Consider the following 22,113-nt stretch of genomic DNA (forward strand, 5'->3'; position numbering starts at 1 on the left):
ATTGTGTGGTGGTTTTATTTATATCCGTCCTGTGTTCGTTGATTTTACAGAAACACACATCACAATGCTATTCGTTGCATTGTGGTGTGTGTTTCTGTAAAATCCATGACTGTACGGATGTTGTTGTCTGCATGCGACAGATTCGGTGTGCTTGGCCGCATATTCCCGCAAGTGACCATACAAGATAAGGAACTTCACTAAACGGGATGCGAGCAGCTATCCTCCTCGCCAGCAGAGCTGAACCTCATCATGGTGTCACTTTGCGTAAGTTTCATTCCCGATTTTGTTCGATTTTGGAAATGGATTAATTTCAAAACCAGTAACGAGAATAATTGGAAACTGTAGTCCAAATAAATAATATGTTATAATTATGTTACTACTTACTTTAAAGAGATAGTTCAGCTTCTCAGCCTTTGCAGAGTTGCTGGATATCTGGCTCAATATTGATCAACTTCAGTCGAAGAACGGCGCGCACACTAAGATGATTTCTGTATTTTGTTTTTATTTGAAGGAGCAATGAAAATCCTTTCTCACAAAGATAGGTTGTAGAAAACTGCATGACAATTTTCAGTGCTCCAGAATCAGTCAAACGAAGATCACGGAATTGCATTTTATGCCCATTGTCACTAGAAAGTTCAATTAACTGTCCTTTTTTCAGTAACGAAAGGTCGTTCTCATGACTATAAGCCTGAAATAGATCTTGAACCCACAGAAATTTCTTATAAAAGTTATTCGGAAAATATGTTTCAAAATTCTGTTTCATTTCAGAGTTTTCGGGTGGTCACAAACCCTTTCCGGAGACTCAGAATCAACAAAATGATCATTTTAAACTAAAAAGGATTCCAATGTTGGAAAAGGTGCAAATTATCAGATTTTTAAATAACTAATGCTCAGCATCAGTTTTTTTTTTTTTTTTTTTTCTTTTCTCGAATGTCTTTATTTTGTTGTAGGCATCAAGAATAGTTTAAAGAATTTCCCTGAAGGGAGAGATTTAGTTCATTTAATTTCGAATAAAATGTCTGAAAGATAGGATGGTGTTGATAACCATATGCTTTGTCAACAAGGAGGATGCAAAATTAGAATTGCGTTCATTTACAAACAATGAAACTTCGTGCCTTAATTGAAATAAGTTAGTTAGTACTTTGCCCCTGGAAATCCAGCAAATTTCAGAATGAAGCAAAAGTTGTGTATATTCACTGTCTGTTTCATTGCAGAATACAAAAAATAAACTGTTATTTAGAAGTCGAGCTTTAATAAAATTAAGTAGCTCTACAGCGTTGTATAGCACAGTTTTAAATTCTGGTGGCATTCCTTTGGAGGCCAACCTTTCCCTATTAATGAAACAATATACTTGAGTCATATCCGGAGCCATTGAAACAACCCTGTAAGGGTGCAAGCTCCATCTGAACAGAAGCCCATGCATTTTTCTTGCTGGATCCCTTTGTGTATTATGTAATTGAGAGTGTGAAATATTTCTTCTCCAGTTGTTCAGGATGACAAAGTTCTACAAAACAGAATATCATCATGAATGTTGTTATCATGCAGATATCTTATACGTAGCATAAAGGGCTCTTCTTAACTCTTTTGATTAAATTAGATTCTACATCACCTGCCATATCATTAATTCTGCGACTGACAGTGTCATTTGAAAGAGGAAACAAATCACCATCTTGTTGCCAAACATAGTTTTTACCTAAATTAAGTGGATATTCATTATTTCTTAGCCGAATAAGAAACTCAAAGATAGAAAACTATAAAAGTTCAGCGAATCCAAGCATAAGCCAACTATACAGGTGGTACATGCAGGGAACAACTACGAATGAGGTTTCCCTGTTTTTGCTATGCGCAAACTTAAGAGATAGGATGCTTCCAGTGCCTTGCTATTAATCAAGCCCATGGTCGAAACTATATCTTTTGATTTAGTGTCGCTGAAAAAATTCAATTGACTTATTTTTCACATCACAATGTTTAGTTTCTAAATGCTGTCGGAGTTTTTTAGGTTTCATGCCCTCGTTCGACAACACTTCAAAACGCATTGAGGTTTCTGTACGCTTTCATCTCCACATCAAGTAAACCTGAATTCTAAATATGAACTGTTATATGTCCTACTGTATTTTTTCTTTGAACTGCTTGTTTCTTCTACTTTAATAGTATCAGATTTACTTGCTGTTATAGCAAGTGTATCACAATTAGGATTAGCATCACCTGTTTCATTTGCTTTTCTTTTCAAAGTTCTACTTCTAAGCCACTTTTCCATTATTAAAAAACATTTCCAAAAAATATATAAATACTGGGGTTAACTCATGACACATTTTGTCCAAGTATCACTTAGCACTTCTGGAGATATACTGAGCCTTGGTCAGAGAACACTTGTTTTCCTAATCTTTCCTCGCCCATTCTGTTTAAGTGATCACACCACCTGAGATTAGCTCTGCTATCGCTTTCCTGGATGCTGACAATGTCAGGTTCTTTCCTAATATGCTCATTTTTAATATGATATTGCCATTGATGCCATTTGTTCATGCCTATAATCTTTCTCAGGACTCTCGTATCTGCCGTCCTAGTCTTTGGTCAAGTGTTTTACTTCTGACCCACCTCTCAGATCCATACGTTAAAACTGGTTTGAACACTGTTTTGTATACAGCTAATTTAGTGTTCTGACTAATTTCTCTCTTATTCCATATGAATTTATTCAGTTGACTTCCCTACCATACCAGCTTTGTTGATTCTGTTGTCTATTTCCATATTTAATTTACCATCTTCACTAAAAATCATGCCTACGTATCTGAAATATTTTGCTTGTTCCACAGATTCTATATTCACAACACAGTTGACATTTTCGATGATTCTGCCTATTTTCATTGTCTTTGTCTTTTTATTGCTGACCTTCATACCATATCTATTACAAAAGTTAATTCAATTTAGTCAGGGAATCTTGCAGACTTGTAGCGGATTTATTTAGAAGTATAACATCATCCGCATAAAGCAAAGAGCTGACATTAACATCTCCAATTCTGATATCATGTTTAATACCACTTTCCTTCATAATGTGATCCATACATATAATAATGAATAACAGAGGAGATAATGTACATCCTTATCTCACACCAGATTTAACATTAAACCATCTTCCTGTACTTCCTTCAATTCTCATTGCTGACTTACAGCTCAAATAAAGACTAAGTATTGCTTGATATAATGCCCAATTGACACCATATAACTGTAGCGTATTGAATAGCTTCTCTCTTGGCACATTGTAGTATGCCTTTTCCAGAGCGATGAAACTTAAATACAGATCTTTGTTATATTCACATGCTTTCTCAACTAATTGTCGTAAAGTGAAGATCTGATCCTGACAGCCTCTATTTGACCTGAATCTAGCTTGTTCTTTACCAAGCTTTTCTTCCATAATTCTTCTCAGCTGTTTCTCAAGTATATCTTGCCAGGAACACTCAGTAATGCTATACCTCTGTAATTCTCGCATTCAGTTTTATTTCCCTTTTTGTATATGGATACTAAGAGAGCTCTACTCCAATCATCGGGAATTCATCCCTCTGTCCAGACATTCTGAACTATGCAGTGCAGCCACTGTAAGACTCTTATACCACCATACTTCAGCATTTCTGGTCGAATATCATTTACTCCTACTGCCTTTCCACATTTCAAGCCTTTGATGGCTTTTTATACTTCAAGTATGGACATGTATTCTTGACTGCATGCGTGGGCAGTGTTTTTTTAATCACTGCTTGTTTCATTTAGCAGTATTTCAAAGTAATTACTCCATACTTCAAGGATATCGTTTTCTTCCGTTTTCATGTCACCTTTGTCATCTCTAACTCCATTTACAGCACTCTTTTCTCCATTCCTAAGCTTCTTCAACAACCTCCAGAATATCTTAGCACCTTCATGATATTTATTTTCTATGTTCTTGCCAAAGTTCTCCCATGACTTTTGTTTAGCTAGTTTTACACACTGTTTAGCTTTCTTACATTTGTCTTTGTATTCTCTAAGAGCACAAGTTGACTTATTTGCCAGGAAAACTTTTGATGTGCTTTCTTCTTTTCCTTCACTGCCTCTTTAACTTCCTGTGTCCAACCATGGAGTTCTAATTTTTCTATTCTTGCAGACAACTTCACCACAGCTGAATCAGTCAGAGTTTTTCTTCAAGGTTTGCCACTGAATCTCCAAGGTTTGATTCCTGTTCTCTAACTCTTTCATTTTTTCTTCAATAATCTTTGTGTATTTTAGTCTACAGTTCATATCTGAGAAATGCTCAACTTTCATTCGCTTTAACTTTCTTACATGTTATTCTTTTCAATGTGAAATTCAATATTATCCTGCTCAAGACTAAATAGTGATCACTTCCAATTTCAAAATCCTCTGTACTCTCTGGTGTCCTGCGGCAGGGAGAAAATCACTATCAAGAATAACATAGTCAATGAGACTTTCTTATTCCTTGCCTCTTCTATCCATGTGAATTTGTGCACATTTTTATGTTGGAACATGGTATTAGTAATAACCAGTCTATGTGCTAAACAGAAATCCAACAGATATTTGCCATTATTATTAGCTTTGCTCTTTTCTCCAAATTTTCCCAAAATATTTTTGTATGTCTGACAATCATTTCCTACTCTGCTATTTAGATCCCCGACAAGAACCAACTTTTCCTTTTTCATTGTGTCAGTTGCTTTTTCTAAAGCCTCAAACAATACCTCCACTTCTATCTTATTAGAACCTTCTGTGGGACCATAGGCACAAATAAGTCTCATTGTCCAGTTCCCCATTCTCATATCTGCACCCATTAGTCTACTTGAGACTGCCTTGAGACCCATTCAAGAAGATTAGACTCATATTTTGTGTTGAATACTATGGCTACTCCTTCTTTTCCTTGATTGTCATTTCCTGAATATAAGATTTTGTATTTATTGCTCAGAAAGATCTCACCAGTTTTTATCTTCTGTCCCATCATCGCAGACCACAGGTTGAGAAACACTGATCTATACCATACTGTCTTTAGTTGCAGTATTTTTTTCAGAAAAAAATACTTCAACTAAAAAAAATTTTTTTTTCCACAGAATCCCAATGAAATTTTCATAAAAATTTATTTTGAAGGAAATCATGTCAAAAACACCAATTCCATAGTGTCTTGTGGCCATTTACATCTGTTCCATCAAGCAATATTCCTTAAACTACAGAATCCTACATATATAAATACTTTTTTTCATGGAACTCACCAAGAAAACATGTGATACATTAATCGTATAAATAATGCAGTAACATAAATGTTTTAGAAATAATTCATTTTATTAAAAATATTTATTCACAAATACTGAAAGCTTCATGGGAAATGTGAGTTTATATCGATGCAAATTATCAATATTATATACAATATTTCTTAGAGATAAAGTAGACATTACATTCAACCTATTTCAATGTTTTCTTAAGGTTACAGTGACTTGTAGAATTCTCTTTCACATAAGTAGTTTTGTAGAAAATGGAGTTGGATCACAAATGCTTCTTTTTCATTTAAATGCCATTACCACATAAAATACCTTTAAAATTTAAATTACCCTTGATTCAACAGCATGTTCTTTGAAGTGATCTGTAAACATTACTACAACTCAAGCAGACAGGAGTGAGCTTACAATGGAGACCATTCACACAGCTGTTGTGCACCTGCGATGAACTTTTTAACCAAAATTTATCAAGTGATAGTTTGTTCTTTAAATTTTCAATGCAACATTGAAATTTGAAGAACAAACTATACTTGATATCTGAGGAAAGATCTGTCAATATATCTCCTTCCTTATACTTGCCAAGAAATTATATTTTTGTTTAATCCTTACCCAAGTGTAAGTAAACAAAGTTTGTACATGAAATATCTTCACTACTATGCTACATGTATGTAAATACTCTTGACTTCACATGAATTGCCCCAGTATACCATAATCCAAAGCACACTTCCTTATGGACTTGTATATTGTCTGCATTATGGGAAGGTTCACTACTAAAATTAGTTTTGACCTTTATTGAAGTCTTGTCCATATGTAAGTAGAAAAAAAAAAAAAAAAAAAAAACATTCTTATTAAAAACACTCTGGATCAGAGATGGTTGTAGTAAGCTTCTTCACTTGATTGTGAAGTAAATTATGTTTTTCAAGAAATATATTTTGCTTAATCCTTCATTCATGAATAAGCAAACAAAGGTTGTGCTGAAGTATCTTCTTGACTGTTTGCTTACACAAGATGACAATTTCTTGGCGAGTATAATTTATATTGCAACCAAGTTTTTGAAGTTGGTTGCACAGTAATCTAAACACCAGATACAGTTTTTGAAACTTCAAAACATTCTCTAATTTTTAACATATCTCTTGAATTTTTGAACAAAATAACCACCATTTGATGGAGTTAATTAAATAACATAAGTTTGTCACAGGCATCAACATAGTTGTTTGCAAAAATTACAGAAATTCTCCGAAAATTAACGCCATATCCATATAAAATTTGTTGTTAGTGGATACAGGGTAGTAAAAATTTTTGCTGTTAAATAAGTCTGAGTCTAATTCTGTTAATTGAGCTGTTTTTATTGATGGAAATATTGGAAATTATTTCTCTCTGGCATGATGGAATTTAATGAAATTAATGAGAGTTTGGTATTCAGTTGAACAATTTTAATGGGAAAATTAAGAAAAACTAAATTATGTACAGTATACACAAATGTTATTATGAAATATAGGATTCCTTCATTTTGTGTTTCCTCTATTTATGAAGATTCGAATTAACGAACATTCCAAAACCAAAAAAGTAGCAAAAAATCAGAAACATCAGAAACAAGACAAATGCAGCATGTCGGCAGTGTTTTGTGATTGTCTTTTGTTTTGTATTCTATGGCATTGGATAGAGATTACAAAACTATTTACAATTTGGTCCTCTGCATTGTAAGGAGTGCTCAGAAATTTTATTAATGTTATTATTGAAACATTAAATTAAAAATGTCATCTAAATGCAAAGCCAATTCAACATATTCCTCAGCTGGGAGAGAGAAAAAAAAAACAGAAAAGCACTTACCATTGAGGAAAAAATGGAAACAATTTGATGCATTGAATTCAGATGAGCATCATTCTGATGTGTGTAAAGCATTAAGGTTAATGCCTTCTACAATTTCAACTATAACAACCCCTGCAAATAGGATAAAGCTTTCACATACAGGAATTGTTAATGCAAAGTTCAAGAACATTATAGAGTAAGAGTGGAAAGTGAAAAAACTATTAGTGCTATAGATTGATATTAATCAGAAACAACATTCTTGTAACTGAAGCAGTAGTCGTGAAGAAGGCAAAGTTCATGTTTAATGAAATAAATGAAGAAACTGGTGGTAAAGAGTCATTTGTGGAAGTCCATTGTACCGAAGGAATCAATCTCATCTCGGTCTGTTATAATTTTACCCCAATTTACAAATAATTCACTTTACAAACAGCGTGCTTGGAACCTAACACCTTTGTAATGAGGCTTTCCTGTATACCTTTTTATAATTATTTATCTGTACATGTTTCCATAGCATATCCTAAGGATCATTTTGCAAAATGTGTAGATTTTTTTGATTAGTTTGATCTTCCTATATGTAAATTATTATTTCTGGACTAAATTATAGTTAACATAAGGAATTATATTTGTGATTTAATTCTTTACCCATAAGCTTAAGCTAACAAAAGTTTTCACACGAAGAATCTTCATGAATAGATTGCTTGTCTGTAGAGGCTGTAGACTTCACATCAGTTGTCTATTCCCCAGTTTGTATCAGCAACACCCTTTAGTCTGAAAGACTAGGATTTGAATCTCATATAGAGCACAAAGAACCTTTATGAAGGCTTTTCATATGAAGATGAGTAGTTGAAATGTGGAGGCTTTTTTAAACCTCCATGAGACTGTCCTGCAACTTTTTTATCATGCAAAACAAATTGGCTAGAAGAATGCAATTAATAGTTATAATACATTGGCTTCCTATTCTTAGTTGCTTCCCATAATCCCAAACAACTTTAACATTTTCTTTCACATGTGTATTCTGGTATGCATTATAGGATAAGTTTTTTACCTTGGGTATACTATACGCTAAAGATACCAAGCAATTTTATAAACTTGGTTTTAATTCTTTTTCCCAAGTAAGCAAACAAGCATAAGTCAAGTTTGCACCTGAAGTATTTTCAGGTCTAAGGTAACTCGTGGTAAAGGTAGAGTAAGCTCTGATCACTTTCCTTAGTATCTCCCTTAATGCAAAGCACATCTCCTTGTATAGGTAAAATTTATAAGTTCTGCATTACTTCAACCCTGGCATCTCAGGATCTGGCTCCCACTGACAGACGTCAATAAGGTCAAAACTGGTCTGGGTAGTGACCCTTCCCTTAATGCATTGCATTATACATGTTCGCAAGGAGATGTACTTTGCATTAGATGAGATATTAAGGAAAGTAATCAGAGTTTACTCCACCTTTACCAAGAGTTGCCTCAGACCTGAAAATACTTAAGGAGCAAACTTTGACTTACCTGCTTGTTTGCTTACTTAGGAAAAAGGATTAAAATCAAGTTTATAAAATTGCTTTGTATCTTTAACGAAGTTTTTACCTAGCCTTGTTTCAGCTTTTTACATCTCTTCAATGGGGAGCTAGGCATTTGAAGATACCCAATCTAAATCATTGCACACCATAGGCTGCAAGATGCATGAAGGCCATGAAAGTGTGTAGGTGATCAGACACTAAGAGACTAATGTGTCACATGTGAAGGCTTTTCAAGCCATCACAGAACCACCGTCTGCTTGAACAGAGCTGGTCTGGCATGACCTGGCTATCGCCTTATGCTGTCGATGCCACACCTGCACCCACCTGTCAGCTCAGTACAACCAATAACAGGATTCATGAGATCACATGACTCTTGTCCACTGTGCAGAGGTACAGTTTTGATGGTCTCAACACCAAGCAAAGCATAGTGCTCGAAAACAAGCTGTCAACAGTGGTATACAATTAGGGCATTGGCTCATGTAGCCCATGGTATGTAGAATATGCCATACTGTTTGCTTGCTGATGCTGCTTGGACCTCTGGCATTGAAACTGGATATGATATGTGATGCTGTTGCCCTGCAGTTGGTCTGTACAAGCTCGGACAGTCTACGTCGACCCTAGTGATCAATGGCATGTCGTCGGCCACCACTTGCTTGCTGAGTGCTGGTACGTCTGCTGATTTTATAATTGCAGTATATCCTTGATACAGTTGCCCTCGAGAACCCTAGAATTCTTACCACTTGAGTGATAGAATGTCCATGATCAAGGTCATTAAGATCCCCCACACTTACCTATGTTCGTTGATTGTGACACACTTTTGGGAAGACCCGAAGCCTGCCTATTTACTGTCTGCATTCGGTTTGGGTGTGTTTTATTATTCTGTGCAGGGGAGGGATGCTAGTATCAACTTCCCATCACCATTATCTCTAATATTTGGTCCATTGAATATATATTATACTCTAGTGTTATGTTAAATCCCACTTAACATAATGCTAGAGTATAACTCTAATCACTTGAAAAAACTTTCTATTCCTATCTTTGATTCACAGCGTCTTCATAATAATGTAATACATCAATTTGCTGCCTATGCATGGACAATATTTGGATGATTATTCTGCAATGATTTAGCTTTTAGTATCTTCATTCTTCAGGTTCCCCAAGAGACCTAAAAGGTTGAAACCAGGGTAAGTAATAACTTATCCTATAATGCATACACATCTGAAAGAAAATGTTGAGGATGTTTGTTGTTATCTGGGGTTATGGGAAGCAACTAAGAATATGAGGCCACTTTGAATGAGTTGTAAGACAATGACATAGAGGTTAAAAAAAAAAAAAAAAAAAAAAAAAAAAGCCTGCCACCTCCACAACTACTCCTTTTCAAATGAAAAGCCTTTTTAAAAGTTATTTGTGCCCTGTCTCAGATTTGAATCCAGGTCCTTCAGACTAAAAGGTGTTGCTAATACCAATTGGGAAATATTGAGATAACTGATGCTAAATGGGATTTAATGACACTAGAGTATATTCTCATATTCAGGTTTGGTTTCAAGCAAGTTGTTTTTGTTCACAAAATATTCTGCACTTGCTTGATGGAATTTAATGAATTGATATTTAGGATCTCTATTGAAATTTATCAATGTTTCAATAGAGATCGGTATTATGATGGTTCTTGTGTAAATAAAAAAAAAATTGAAAATTGACTCAGAATATTGTCAGACTGTATTGTATGGAAACAGTTATTAAGATTCTTTTAGTGCAATGCATATTTGATTGTGTCCATGAATGAACTACAGTCTAAAGTTCATTGATTTTTTTTTTTTTTCTTCTTCTACTCAGTTTTAACTGGATAGTTTTTGTAGCACTATGACTCGATAATTTAATGGAATTTACATTTAGGATTTCTCTTAATTTGCATTCTTAGTTTGGTTAGCATCACATCATCTTAAGAACAAAAATAGGTAGAACAAAATTATGCCTGCAATACTGTTAGGATAATGAATAGTGTCACTATATAAGAATGCGATTATGAAATATTAAAAATTATAAATGAAAAATCCCTATTGGAAATGTTTTATTTACACACACAGGCATCTCTCACTATGGGGACCACCATTGTAAAATAAAGAAAATCACTAAAGTCAACTTACAATTCTATTCTAAAGGAAATTGATTGTAATCAAATATCTACAATAGCAAACAATTCCTGTGGTTCCTACAGTAGTCAGAGTTGTTGTATACATAAAACGTATTATCTAATTAGCTAATGTTCCTGTGTTATGTTAAATTTGTATAGGGTCATGACATATTTCTTTTTGTTTGTTCTAGATCATACTGTCTACTAATATTGCTGAAACTAGTGTAACCATTAATGATGTTGTTTATGTGATTGATTCTTGCAAGTAAGTTGACAATTTTAATATTGCTTACCATCCTCTTAAATAAAATAAGATCTAATTTCACCATAAACTAAACATTCTTGCCAACTGTTAATTTTATTTTCATGACACTCCTTTTGTGTGTGAGGTGGAGGGAGGTGTCTTTAGTAAGGTATCTTGTTCACAACTTTCTGTGAATTCATTATAATGGCCCAGTCTGCCACAAGTCTGAAATGGAGATCAGCTTTAAAAAAATCTTGAATAACCTTGGTAATCCTAACATTGCTCTTATATTTCAAAGTAAATTGATTTATTATTATAATTATTGATTTAATAACATTTTTTGATGACAAAGAACAATTCAGTGTGAATTCTGCACATCGAACTGCGTTACTTATATCCAAATCTACTTGTGAAAACTTCAAAAAAAAAAAAAATTTTTTTTTTTTTTTAAATCTCTTTGAGCCATTTTTTATATAATTTACACTAGCTGTATATTGCTTGCACCATTAACCCTGTGATCAAACTCCATGAAGAGCAAAGTTGACTTCTTCACATGTCTATAATGGTAATGGTGGATTCCAGCAGCCAGTAAGATTTTTACAAGTTGAAATTTGTTTTATTTAATGTGAAACATTCTTATGACTCGGGCAAATACAGAAATATTTCAAGCAAGGCATGAACTTAAACTAATCATAGCAGTTTGAAACTTGCTACTAATTCATTCTTTATATATATACACACACACACACACCAGGTGATTATAAAATAACGTCAAGTGTAGTGTTCAGAGCCCTCTGTCGTGTAATGTATTGGACGAAACACACCAATATTCGGTAGATGTATACAGTGGAACATGGGAATTCGATTTAACAAAAAAAAAAGTACTGAAAGTCACCAACAAGGGAAATTTTGGCGCTGCCAAATTAATTTTAGTAGGTGTGACTAATGAATGGCAAATGAGAGACAGCACACATCAATTTCATGATGTTTATTGTTAATTACAAATGAGGTTCAATATGGCCACCATTCTGATGTTCTAGGAACTGGATACGGTGCATGACATTTTCCACAGTGGCTCGCAACATATTGGAATTGATTTGTCTCACGTGTAACGTTATTCGATCTTTCAAAGTTGGAATATCAGGTACAACATGTCCTTGATACACAATGCTTTTAAGAAAACCCCACAGCCAAAAGTTACAAGGATTGAGATCAGGCGATCTCGGTGGCCATGGCGTGAGAAATGCACGACTAATGATTCTTCTGTCAGAGAAATGTTGTCGCAAAACACGCTGTACCTGAAGTCCAATGTGGGGTGGTGCACCATCCTGCATGAAGATGGTCGAATCGAGACATCCTATTTGCTGCAGTTGTGGAACCACTGTAAAAATTCGATATTGCCAAAATAAATCATCTAAAAACATTACTTTTTACAGTAGGAATTCACCTGAATAATTTTTATAAAAATGTATATTTTAAACATCTATGTAAAGCCATCTGTATAAAGAGCAAAATAAGCCCAAAGGGGAATTAGCCCGCTCATTGTTTAAGAAGGGATGTAGCAGTATTGAGACTAAGAGCATCACCCGAAATTCAGCATGTCTTTTGAAGATTGTGTGCAAGACCCATCGCAGGTGGCCTTCAAGGTCAATAATGAAAGGGTGTGGCGCGAATCAAAGAGAAGGGCCCATAGGCAAGATTAAGGCGGTAAAGGGTGGAAGTATGATCGTCGGCGAATTTTCAAGAAACATAATACGGGGTTCTCCAAACTAATAGCAAGACTCGCATGTGGACGCTAGGGATCCCAAAAACTTAATCAAAGGTGCAGGAACTCTGGTGTATAAAAGGGTTGGTTTGAAGATGAGAGGGGCTTCCTTTTCTTCATCCTAAGTGATCCATCCATGAGAGATCGAGGACAAGGTGTCGTATTTTCCGGTGGGGAAGATGGAGAGGCCTGTCCACAGATAGTCGTTCCAGTCACAGCCGAAGATATCCGGAGGCAATAAGTTAAGGAGAAATCTTGCCGTATTGGTCATGACGTCAAGTATGCACACGACCTGACCTACACAGAAATCCTTCGCCGGACAGTTCAAGACACCAGAAAAAGCCTACCATATATCCTGTAAGCTGCCATGACTATTCATCGATGTCCTATAACGCTTCGAGGAGAATTCCAAAACACTGACTGGAAGAAAGAAACATCCACTCAAGCGCCAGAATAAGGAAAGAAGGATGGAAGACACATACAAGATAGAGACCCATGTGAGTCTATTTTTTTCATAGTTTGTTTGTGATTTAAGAAAGGATTCCCTCTCGAACTGCTAAGTTGTCTGGTTTAAGGAGATAGTATTAGAATGTTAACATTTCTTATAAAAGTGTAAAAGAGCCAATGAGTGAAACATGAGTGTTAATTTCCCTGGGAGAAAATATTGAGCTATTGAAATTTCTTTGATTGATTATATGTGTACTTATGATTGAATTTTATGATAGAGTATGTTCCTGATGTCATATCAATGGAATGTTTGAAACTCAATGAGGTGGATTGTATAAATATTATTGCCTAGATTATGATTAAGTACTTGAAAGGAATGAAATTCTGAGAGATATATTTGTATACATGTATGTTGTATTTTGATAGACACTAAATTGGGAATGTTAAGCACACCTAACGAATTCATGTTATGTGTATAACTTCCTGATAGTTTTAATATAAAGTATGCTGTTTGAAAGTCTAACTAAGTAAGTGCAAGAGAATTCATTAGAAACCAACATTGAGTGATTGAGAAAGACTAAGAATTACCTTCCATAAATGAATCTTGTGATTTCATGTGATGTATAATTATTTGATCAGAAATTAAACTTGTTGTTATTGTTGATAAAAATAGTTGTTCGATTTAATCTTTTTGCAATACACTGATTCAAACATAAACTCGGACCTGATAGCGGAACCCCAATGATTAGTAGTGATTTATGAGTAAACTTTGCCATGACTGCAAACCTTGGCTGAAATAGGATAAGTGATTAATTGATCTACTAGGGTAAAAAAAATCTTTCTTTTGCCTATAAGGGATTTTTTTATAGGTGCAGTCTGAAATCAAATAAATATCTGGAGATCCCAGGCAAGAAAAATTATACTTATAGTAGAACAATAAAGAAGGGAAATGATAGAAAACGAATATTAATTTGAAGAAACATTAAAGATACAAGAATATATATAACAAACAAACCTCAGACTATTACACCACAAAGTTCTGTAGCATATTGGCATACCTGTCAGCATTGAGGGAACAGGCGCTGGTCCATTTTGGCAATTTTCCTCGTAAAAGTATGGACTGATGATAAAAGATGCCGTAAATCTGCAGACACACGTGTGGATTATTTGCAGCCCAAATGCGACAGTTGCGTGTGTTAATATCACCATTCAAATAAAAGTGCGCTTCGTCACTCCATAAAATCTGCCACGGCTATGCATCATCCACTTCCATGCGCACTAAGAATCTCAAAGATAAGTTGATTTGCGTGATCGCATCACCAGGGCGCAGTTCTTGAACATGACTGATTTTATACAGGTAAAACTTCAACATCTGATGTAGGATTTTCCACACCGTTGTATATGCGATATCCGTTTGCCTGGATATTGCTCGTGCACTGCTGGTACCCTGCACATTCATCATCTCCTGTTACACAATAGCAGTTGCAACTTGTTCAACTTGTTGGTGATTGATTGGTTTGCGTCCCCTGCCTACCTGCACTGCTAGAGTTCCATTAGTTTCAAATCGCCGAATCAGTTTTCGTAAGTTTGTTACACTAATTGGACCTTTTCATAAATTTTTCATACGCCGAAAATCACGCAGACAAGCACTGGCATTATTGTTCCGCTGATAATAGAGATTGACTAACAAAGCATGCTCATGTAAGGTAAGAGGCATCGAAAAGCAGTTAGTCTACGAATGATAAGAAATCTCACAGGCTTACCTTTTATTGCATGATCGCTCACAAGAAACACAATAATGCAAATTAATGCATTTTACTCGTAAACAGCTCTAAAATTACCCCTGTTGGCGACTTTTGATACTTTTTTTTTTTTTGTTAAATTGAATCCCCATGTTCCACTGTGTACGTCTACCAAATATTGGTTTGTTTTGTCCAATACCTTACTCGCTAGAGGGCTCAGAACACTTGACGTTATTTTATAATCACCTGGTATGTATATATATAGAGAGAGAGAGAGAAATATATATAATAAATATATATATATATATATATATATATATATATTTCTCAGTAAGCTTAAAATTGTGAGCAAGCTAACATATATATATGTGTGTGTGCGTGTGTGTGTGTTAGCTTTATAATATCAACATACTATAACTGTGTATGAGAGAGGAGGGAATTACATTGCTGTAAAAATTCATGGTGACTGTTTAAGTTTATAAAATATACAGCCATCTCTCCTCTCTTAGGAAGATTATTTAACTTAAAAATCATTCAACTTCAGTATATTGTTATTATAATACATATGCTATTAAGTTGTACTATAACCACCTATGTTTCTTCATAAGTGGTTATAGTACCATGTATAAAACTATCTGGATGCATCTATTTTTCTATATCTTGAAAAGAAAATTTCTGATTACCAAATTGAAAGATCGCTTGGTATCCCATGCTTTCATCTAGATCAGCATTTTCCAGCTGGTGGCACCTGGAAAAAGATTTAGTAGCACATGAATAGCAGATGGTTGAATATTTTAAATTTGTAAAATTATGAAAAATAAAATATTAACCCCCATCTCAAGATAAATAATTATTTTTTATCTATCTTGTTTCCATTCTTGTCAATCATGTTCATTTTCAAATATTTTGTTTGTTCAACCTCCGAGTGGATAGCTATATATTTCCCAGTAAGCTTAAAATTGTGAGCAATTCCTGGAAACCTTTCTTACATGGTGGTGGTGGTATTAATATGTATCGTTGCTTTAGTAATTTACTGTGCAGCATTGAGGATTTAGTAAAGGTCTGTAGCAATGGATGTAGTCAATGTCTTGCATGCCTGCTCACATAATTTAATGTCACTACAATATTACGATTATACGATTTCATTTTCTGCTTAATTGCAACAAACATTCCCAGAATCGGAGATGATAAAATTGTTATCCCCACTATCCCGATTATCGTCAAACTGTCAAACATACCACAAACGCAAGCTCAAGGGTCACATAAGTCAGTAATATTTGTTAAATATTTCAGTTCTCCCAGTTTATTGCATTTAATTATTATTGATTACAATTACAGTATTTTAGATGCATAACTAACTGACCAAAGTGGGAATCTTGAAAAAAGAATTCAAGAACATCAATCATACATTCAGCACAACAAATCCGATAAGTCTGGATTGGCTCAGCACAGGATAAAGACAAACCACAACATCCTCTGGTCTAAGACTCGCCTTCTACACAGATGTCACTATGAATTTGAACGGCTATTTAAAGAAAGTGCTGAGGCTTTATTTCAACTCGCTAACTTGAATCGAAATGACTGTATTTCCTTATCAAAAATATGGGAAAGTTTAATCAGGATAACACATTAATTTTTTTTTTTTAATTGAGACTTGTAATTCCTACATTAGTCTAATGTTATTTATAAATTAAGATTATTACATGAAATTGTGAATTAATACCTATAGTTTAATCATCACTCTGATGAAATTTTTCCTCTCTTTAATACTTAGCAATGTAACATCATGCGGCTCGTTCTACTTTTGAATGATCAATTGTTGGTATTCCACCTTGTTAAAAACTGTTCCTATGTAGCCACTGAAGATAGTCTGTTATTTTCAGACTGAAATATTTGGCAAATATTAAAATAATCTTGTGTTCACATGTCTCTAAAGAGTAAAACTTTGGCCTTTGGTACTTAGGACCTTGATTAAAATTTTAGTAATGATTTGATTTAACTCTAACCATTTTTAGTCACAAAATAAAACAATGATTTGGAATGATGAATTATTACAAACATTGTTACACTAGCAGTAGACGATAATATCATTTTATAAGGGAAAAAAAAAGTGTAAAGCCTCTATCATTCTCTATAATCATTTCGTACTTAATTCAGTAGTCTAATACTATGACTGTAGTTATTAAATTTCATTGTTTCCTTTATTTACAATTCTATTATTTCACATTTTGACATTTTTATTTGAATTTTATTCATTGAGTAGCAGTATTATTTAATTTAGAGTGTAGACAAACACATCTAATTTTCTATTGATATTCATTTCCATAAAAATGTTTTGCAGAGCAAAGATGAAGTTATTCACCTCTCACAACAATATGACAAATTATGCTACAGTTTGGGCATCTAAAACGAATTTAGAACAACGGAGGGGTAGAGCAGGACGAGTTAGACCAGGCTTCTGTTTCCATTTATGCAGCCGAGCACGATTTGAAAAGTACGTTTATAGTTATTGTAGACTAATTCATTGTTTAGCTGTTTAGCAAAAATTAAGCAGTATCATGTGATATATAAATAGTCACATGTGATATTAATATATCACATGTGACTATTTTTTTCTTGTTATAAAATGTTTATAAACTTATGAACATATGGAAGCTGTATGCATTCTAAGATCAGAGGTAGAATGTGCACTAAACTCAGCTAAAAATGGTAAAGCCCTAGGACCAGATAGAATACCAGCAGAAATAGTAAAGTTATTAGAAGGTGACAACATTGACATATTAGTAAAGCTATTTAATAAGATCTACGATACAGGCATAATCCCTCAAGACTGGTTACAGTCTACCTTCATCATGCTACCTAAAAAAGTAAATGCGAAAACTTGTAATGACTATAGAATGATCACCCTAATGAGTCACGTTCTCAAAATGTTTCTGAAAATAATTCAAAAAAATATATACAGAAAATGTGAAGACACAATCAGTGATACCCAATTCAGCTTTAGAAACGGTTTGGGAACAAGAGAGACCCTTTTCTGTTCTCAGATCTTATTTCAAAAATGTATTCACCAAAAGAAGGTAATATTCATTTGCTTCATTGACTTCGAGAAAGCATTTGACAAAGTCAACATGCTAAAATGATTGTACTATTAAAAAGATATCAAAATTGGAGATGTTAATGTCAGCTCTTTGCTTTATGCAGATGATGTTATACTTCTAAATAAATCCGCTACAAGTCTGCAAGATTCTCTGACTAAATTGAATAGTTGTTGTAATAGATATGGTATGAAGGTCAGCAATGAAAAGACAAAGACAATGAAAATAGGCAGAATCATTGAAAATGTCAACTGTGTTGTGAATGGAGAACCTGTGGAACAAGTAAAACATTTCAGCTACTTAGGCACGATTTTTACTGAAGATGGTAAATTAAATATAGAAATAGACAACAGAATCAGCAAAGCTGGTATGGTGGGAAGTCAATTGAATAAATTCATATGGAATAAGAAAGAAATTAGTCGGAACACTAAATTAGCTGTATACAAGACAATTTTCAAACCAGTTTTAACTTATGGATCTGAGAGCTGGGTCAGAAGTAAAACACTTGACCAAAGACTAGAGACCGCAGATATGAGAGTCCCGAGAAAGATTGTAGGCGTGAACAGATGGCATCAATGGCAATATCATATTAAAAATGAGGATATTAGGAAAGAACTTGACATTGTCAGCATCCAGGAATGCATCAGCAGAGCTAATCTCAGGTGGTATGGTCACTTAAATAGAATGGGAGAGGATAGATTAGCAAAACAAGTGTTCTCTGCCAGGTTGGCATCAAAACAACTCAGAGGAAGACCAAGATATAGGTGGATTGATACGGTACAAAGTGTCTTGCACGATAGAAATATAAGATCTGATAATGTTGAAGTCTTGACAAGTAACAGGCTGATTTGGAGGAAAATTGTAGATAGGAAGTTAGTAATGATGTAAATTTTTCATGTAGTACTGTCATATCCTGTACACCCTTTGAGAAAAAAACGATGTTTTTTCAAATGCATATTCTCCTGGTGTAGTAATTTACATTCCAATTAGCAGTAATAACTACTAGACCAGGAGAATATGCTGTGAGAACCTGTGTGAATCACACAAACTGATACAATAATGTATTATTGAACTCTTTAAGGGTTTTATAAGTCTGAATTTTCTCCAAAACACATTCTTTTTATTTAAAAGAACTAAGGCTGCATCATCATTTTTCAACAGCTGGCTCCTTAAATTATTTTTATTCTTTTTCTTCTTTGATATTGAATTTTTGTATATGGAAAATGACTTCTTCATTAATGAAACAACATAGTTAGCTTTCTGATCATGACTGGCACACTGATGATATCTTAATATAGATCTAAACCAATGTGAGTTTTCCATAATGCATATCAATGTACACATCCATGAGGATGCTTTGAATATTTGGACATTAAGGCAAGTTAAGCCAAGAGGAGTCTTTCTATATATGTAGCCTAGTTGTGAAGATTGTTCACTCACAAACTTTGTTTGCTTAAACTTGAGGAAAGGATTATTTATTTATTTAGTGTATGGGGAAAATACAAGAAATTATTAAGAAAAACTATATACAGGCTGACATTTAACCAAATAGTGGCACTGTCTGAGAATAAATGCAAATTCCAGAGGCCTCCATGAAAGGAGTATATGGGACAGTCATTGGTGATGACTGCCCCATATACTACAACGCCAGAAATGCAAACGGATGACTGTGAAATTCCCTGCAGATGTAATAAGTGTGCACAGCAGTTTTGTCCAGTCCTAAATCTGTTTAGCTGACTCCAGAGGTATTAAAATAGATTGTGAATCCTGGTGGTTTGATTGTTGGATCTGGGAAAAAGGATTAAACAAGAATATATAATTTCTTGGCATGCATTATTTATTTGCTTTGTATTTAAAAAAAAAAACCTACTAATTTTACCATCAGGATCTGTGTTAATTAATGTCTGCATTACTTTAGTTTTCTTGCCTCAGTAATAAATTGCATCACTCCAGGAAAAAATTCACTATGCCTTTCCCACTCGAGTGCCATAATGTGGATTTTATTACTTGCTACAACAATTATTATTCATTTTGCTGAAAACTGTCTGTTAAAGGATTACCTAAATTCAGTTAATAATCACTCCTCCCTTCTCATTGCACATTTACTTCTGGGAATACTCTTTAAACATGTCTTCCTGTAATCTCCATTATCTTACCATCTTCTCCATTACATCATATTCTTGTGGCACAGTGCGGTTGTGCTCCTTTGTGTATGCTACAGCTTTCAGATTAAATTCAGCTTCATGTTTCCTTCATGTATATGTTGGAACCATGATAGGATTTTGATATCTTGAATTTATAGATGCAAACAGCAATACAGTACTAAGAAAGGAATTTTAACATTTTTTACAGTCTAAAATGTTCTTCAGCATCAAATTCTTGACATGTACCCTCAAGGGATATACAGAATATTATAATGCTACATGAAAAACTTGCATCATTACTAACTTTTTATCAACAATTTTCCTCCAAATCAATCTGTTAAGACTCCTACATTATCAGATCTTATATGATAAACTCTTGATTTAACGGACTAATAGGGGCTAAGGGGTGTCTGTTAAATCATCGATTTTTTAAAATAAAAATACCAGTAACATTATACTATAATTTTATCAATATTAGCACTGTAATAAGAAAAAAATTGTTTTACACACACTTTTAGGTAAGTTAATGTTCGATGTTGAGGCGCTTGGTTTAGGTAATCCTGCTTTGAGAAAACTATCAAGTTTTTTTTGAACTTTTGAATTCTGCTATTTTTTTATAATTAACTCCCTAAAATTACGACAATATGTGTAATAAAACTGCCGCAGAAAGTCACGCCATGCAGGCGACAAAAGAACCAATTACAGTGCGATTAGTGCGATCACGTCATAATCATTCGCTGAACATGTTTTATAAGCGGTGACTCATTTATGTCGGCTAAATTACTACAGTTTTTCTCCAACCTGTAATGGCCTATTTGCTAAAATTTATTAAAAATAACAGGAAATTAATAACAAAAAATAACCTATTAATTTGATTATAAGCAAATCTTGATTAAAAGCATTTTAAAATTAACAGGGTGTTCATTTCCACATGTGATATATATGGACCGGAAATTTTGTCCTTTAAATCAAGGGTTTACTGCATTTCTGTCTTCTAATGCCGGTTTTACTGTATCAATCCACCTATATCTTGGTCTTCCTCTGGATTGTTTTCCTGCTGACTTTGCAGAGAACACTTGTTTTATTAATCTTTCCTCTCCCATTCTGTTGAAGTGACCATAAAAAAAAAAACTTTCAGAGATTAGCTCTGATAGCACATTACTGGATGCTAACAATCTGAAGTTCTTTCCTAATATCCTCATTTTTAATATGATATTGCAATGGACACCATCTTTCTCAGGACTCTGATATCTGTAATCTCTAGTCTTTGGTCAAGTGTATTATTTCTAATCCAGTTCTCAGATCCATAAGTTAAAATTGGTTTGAACACTGTTTTGTATGCAGCAAATTTAGTGTTTTGACTAATTTCTCTCTTATTCCATATAAATTTATTCAGTTGACTTCCTGACACACCGGCATTGTTGATTCTGTTGTTTATTTCCATATTTAATTTACCATCTTCACTAAAAATTGTGCTTAAGTAGCTGAAATGTCTTACTTGTTCTATAGGGTCTCCATTCATAATGCAGGTGATATTTTCAATGTTTCCCTATTTTTGTCTTGGACTTGTCATTGCAAGTCATTCAGTTTAGTCAGGGAATCTTGCAGACTTGTACTAGATTTATATACAAGTATAACATCTGCATGACGTAAAGAGCTGGGATTAACATCTCCAATTTTGATATCAGGTTTAATACCACTTTCCTTCATAATGTGATCCATATAGATAATGAATAACAGAGAGGATAAATGCACATCCTTGTCTGACACTCGATTTAATATCAAACATAGGGCTTGTCACTGAATCTCTGAGGTTTGGTTCCTATTCTCAAACTCTTTAATGTTTTCTTGAATGTTTGTGTATTTTAGTCTACATTTCAAATCTGAGAGATGCTCAACTTCACTTTAAAACACTTTCTTACATTGCAGGCATAGACTTCTGTGGCTAATTGGTTCAAAAGATATATTTCGGTGATTACACCACATTTTTTTAT

General features: G+C 34.1%; 1 protein-coding gene across 1 annotated transcript in view; it reads left to right on the forward strand.

Annotated features, from left to right (window-relative positions):
* LOC150092745 (ATP-dependent RNA helicase A-like) overlaps nt 1-22,113 on the forward strand; it is a 337,554-nt gene that overhangs the window by 228,806 nt on the left and 86,635 nt on the right. The window contains 2 exon segments of the mRNA XM_090414778.1: nt 10,874-10,947; nt 17,222-17,374. Coding sequence (XP_090270904.1) covers nt 10,874-10,947; nt 17,222-17,374 — 227 coding nt within the window.

This window comes from Typopeltis vanoorti, chromosome 25 (genome assembly GCF_054136105.1).
Source record: "Typopeltis vanoorti isolate ZY-2024b chromosome 25, IOZ_Tvanoo_1.0, whole genome shotgun sequence".
In the NCBI taxonomy this organism is placed as follows: Eukaryota; Metazoa; Arthropoda; class Arachnida; order Uropygi; family Thelyphonidae; genus Typopeltis; species Typopeltis vanoorti.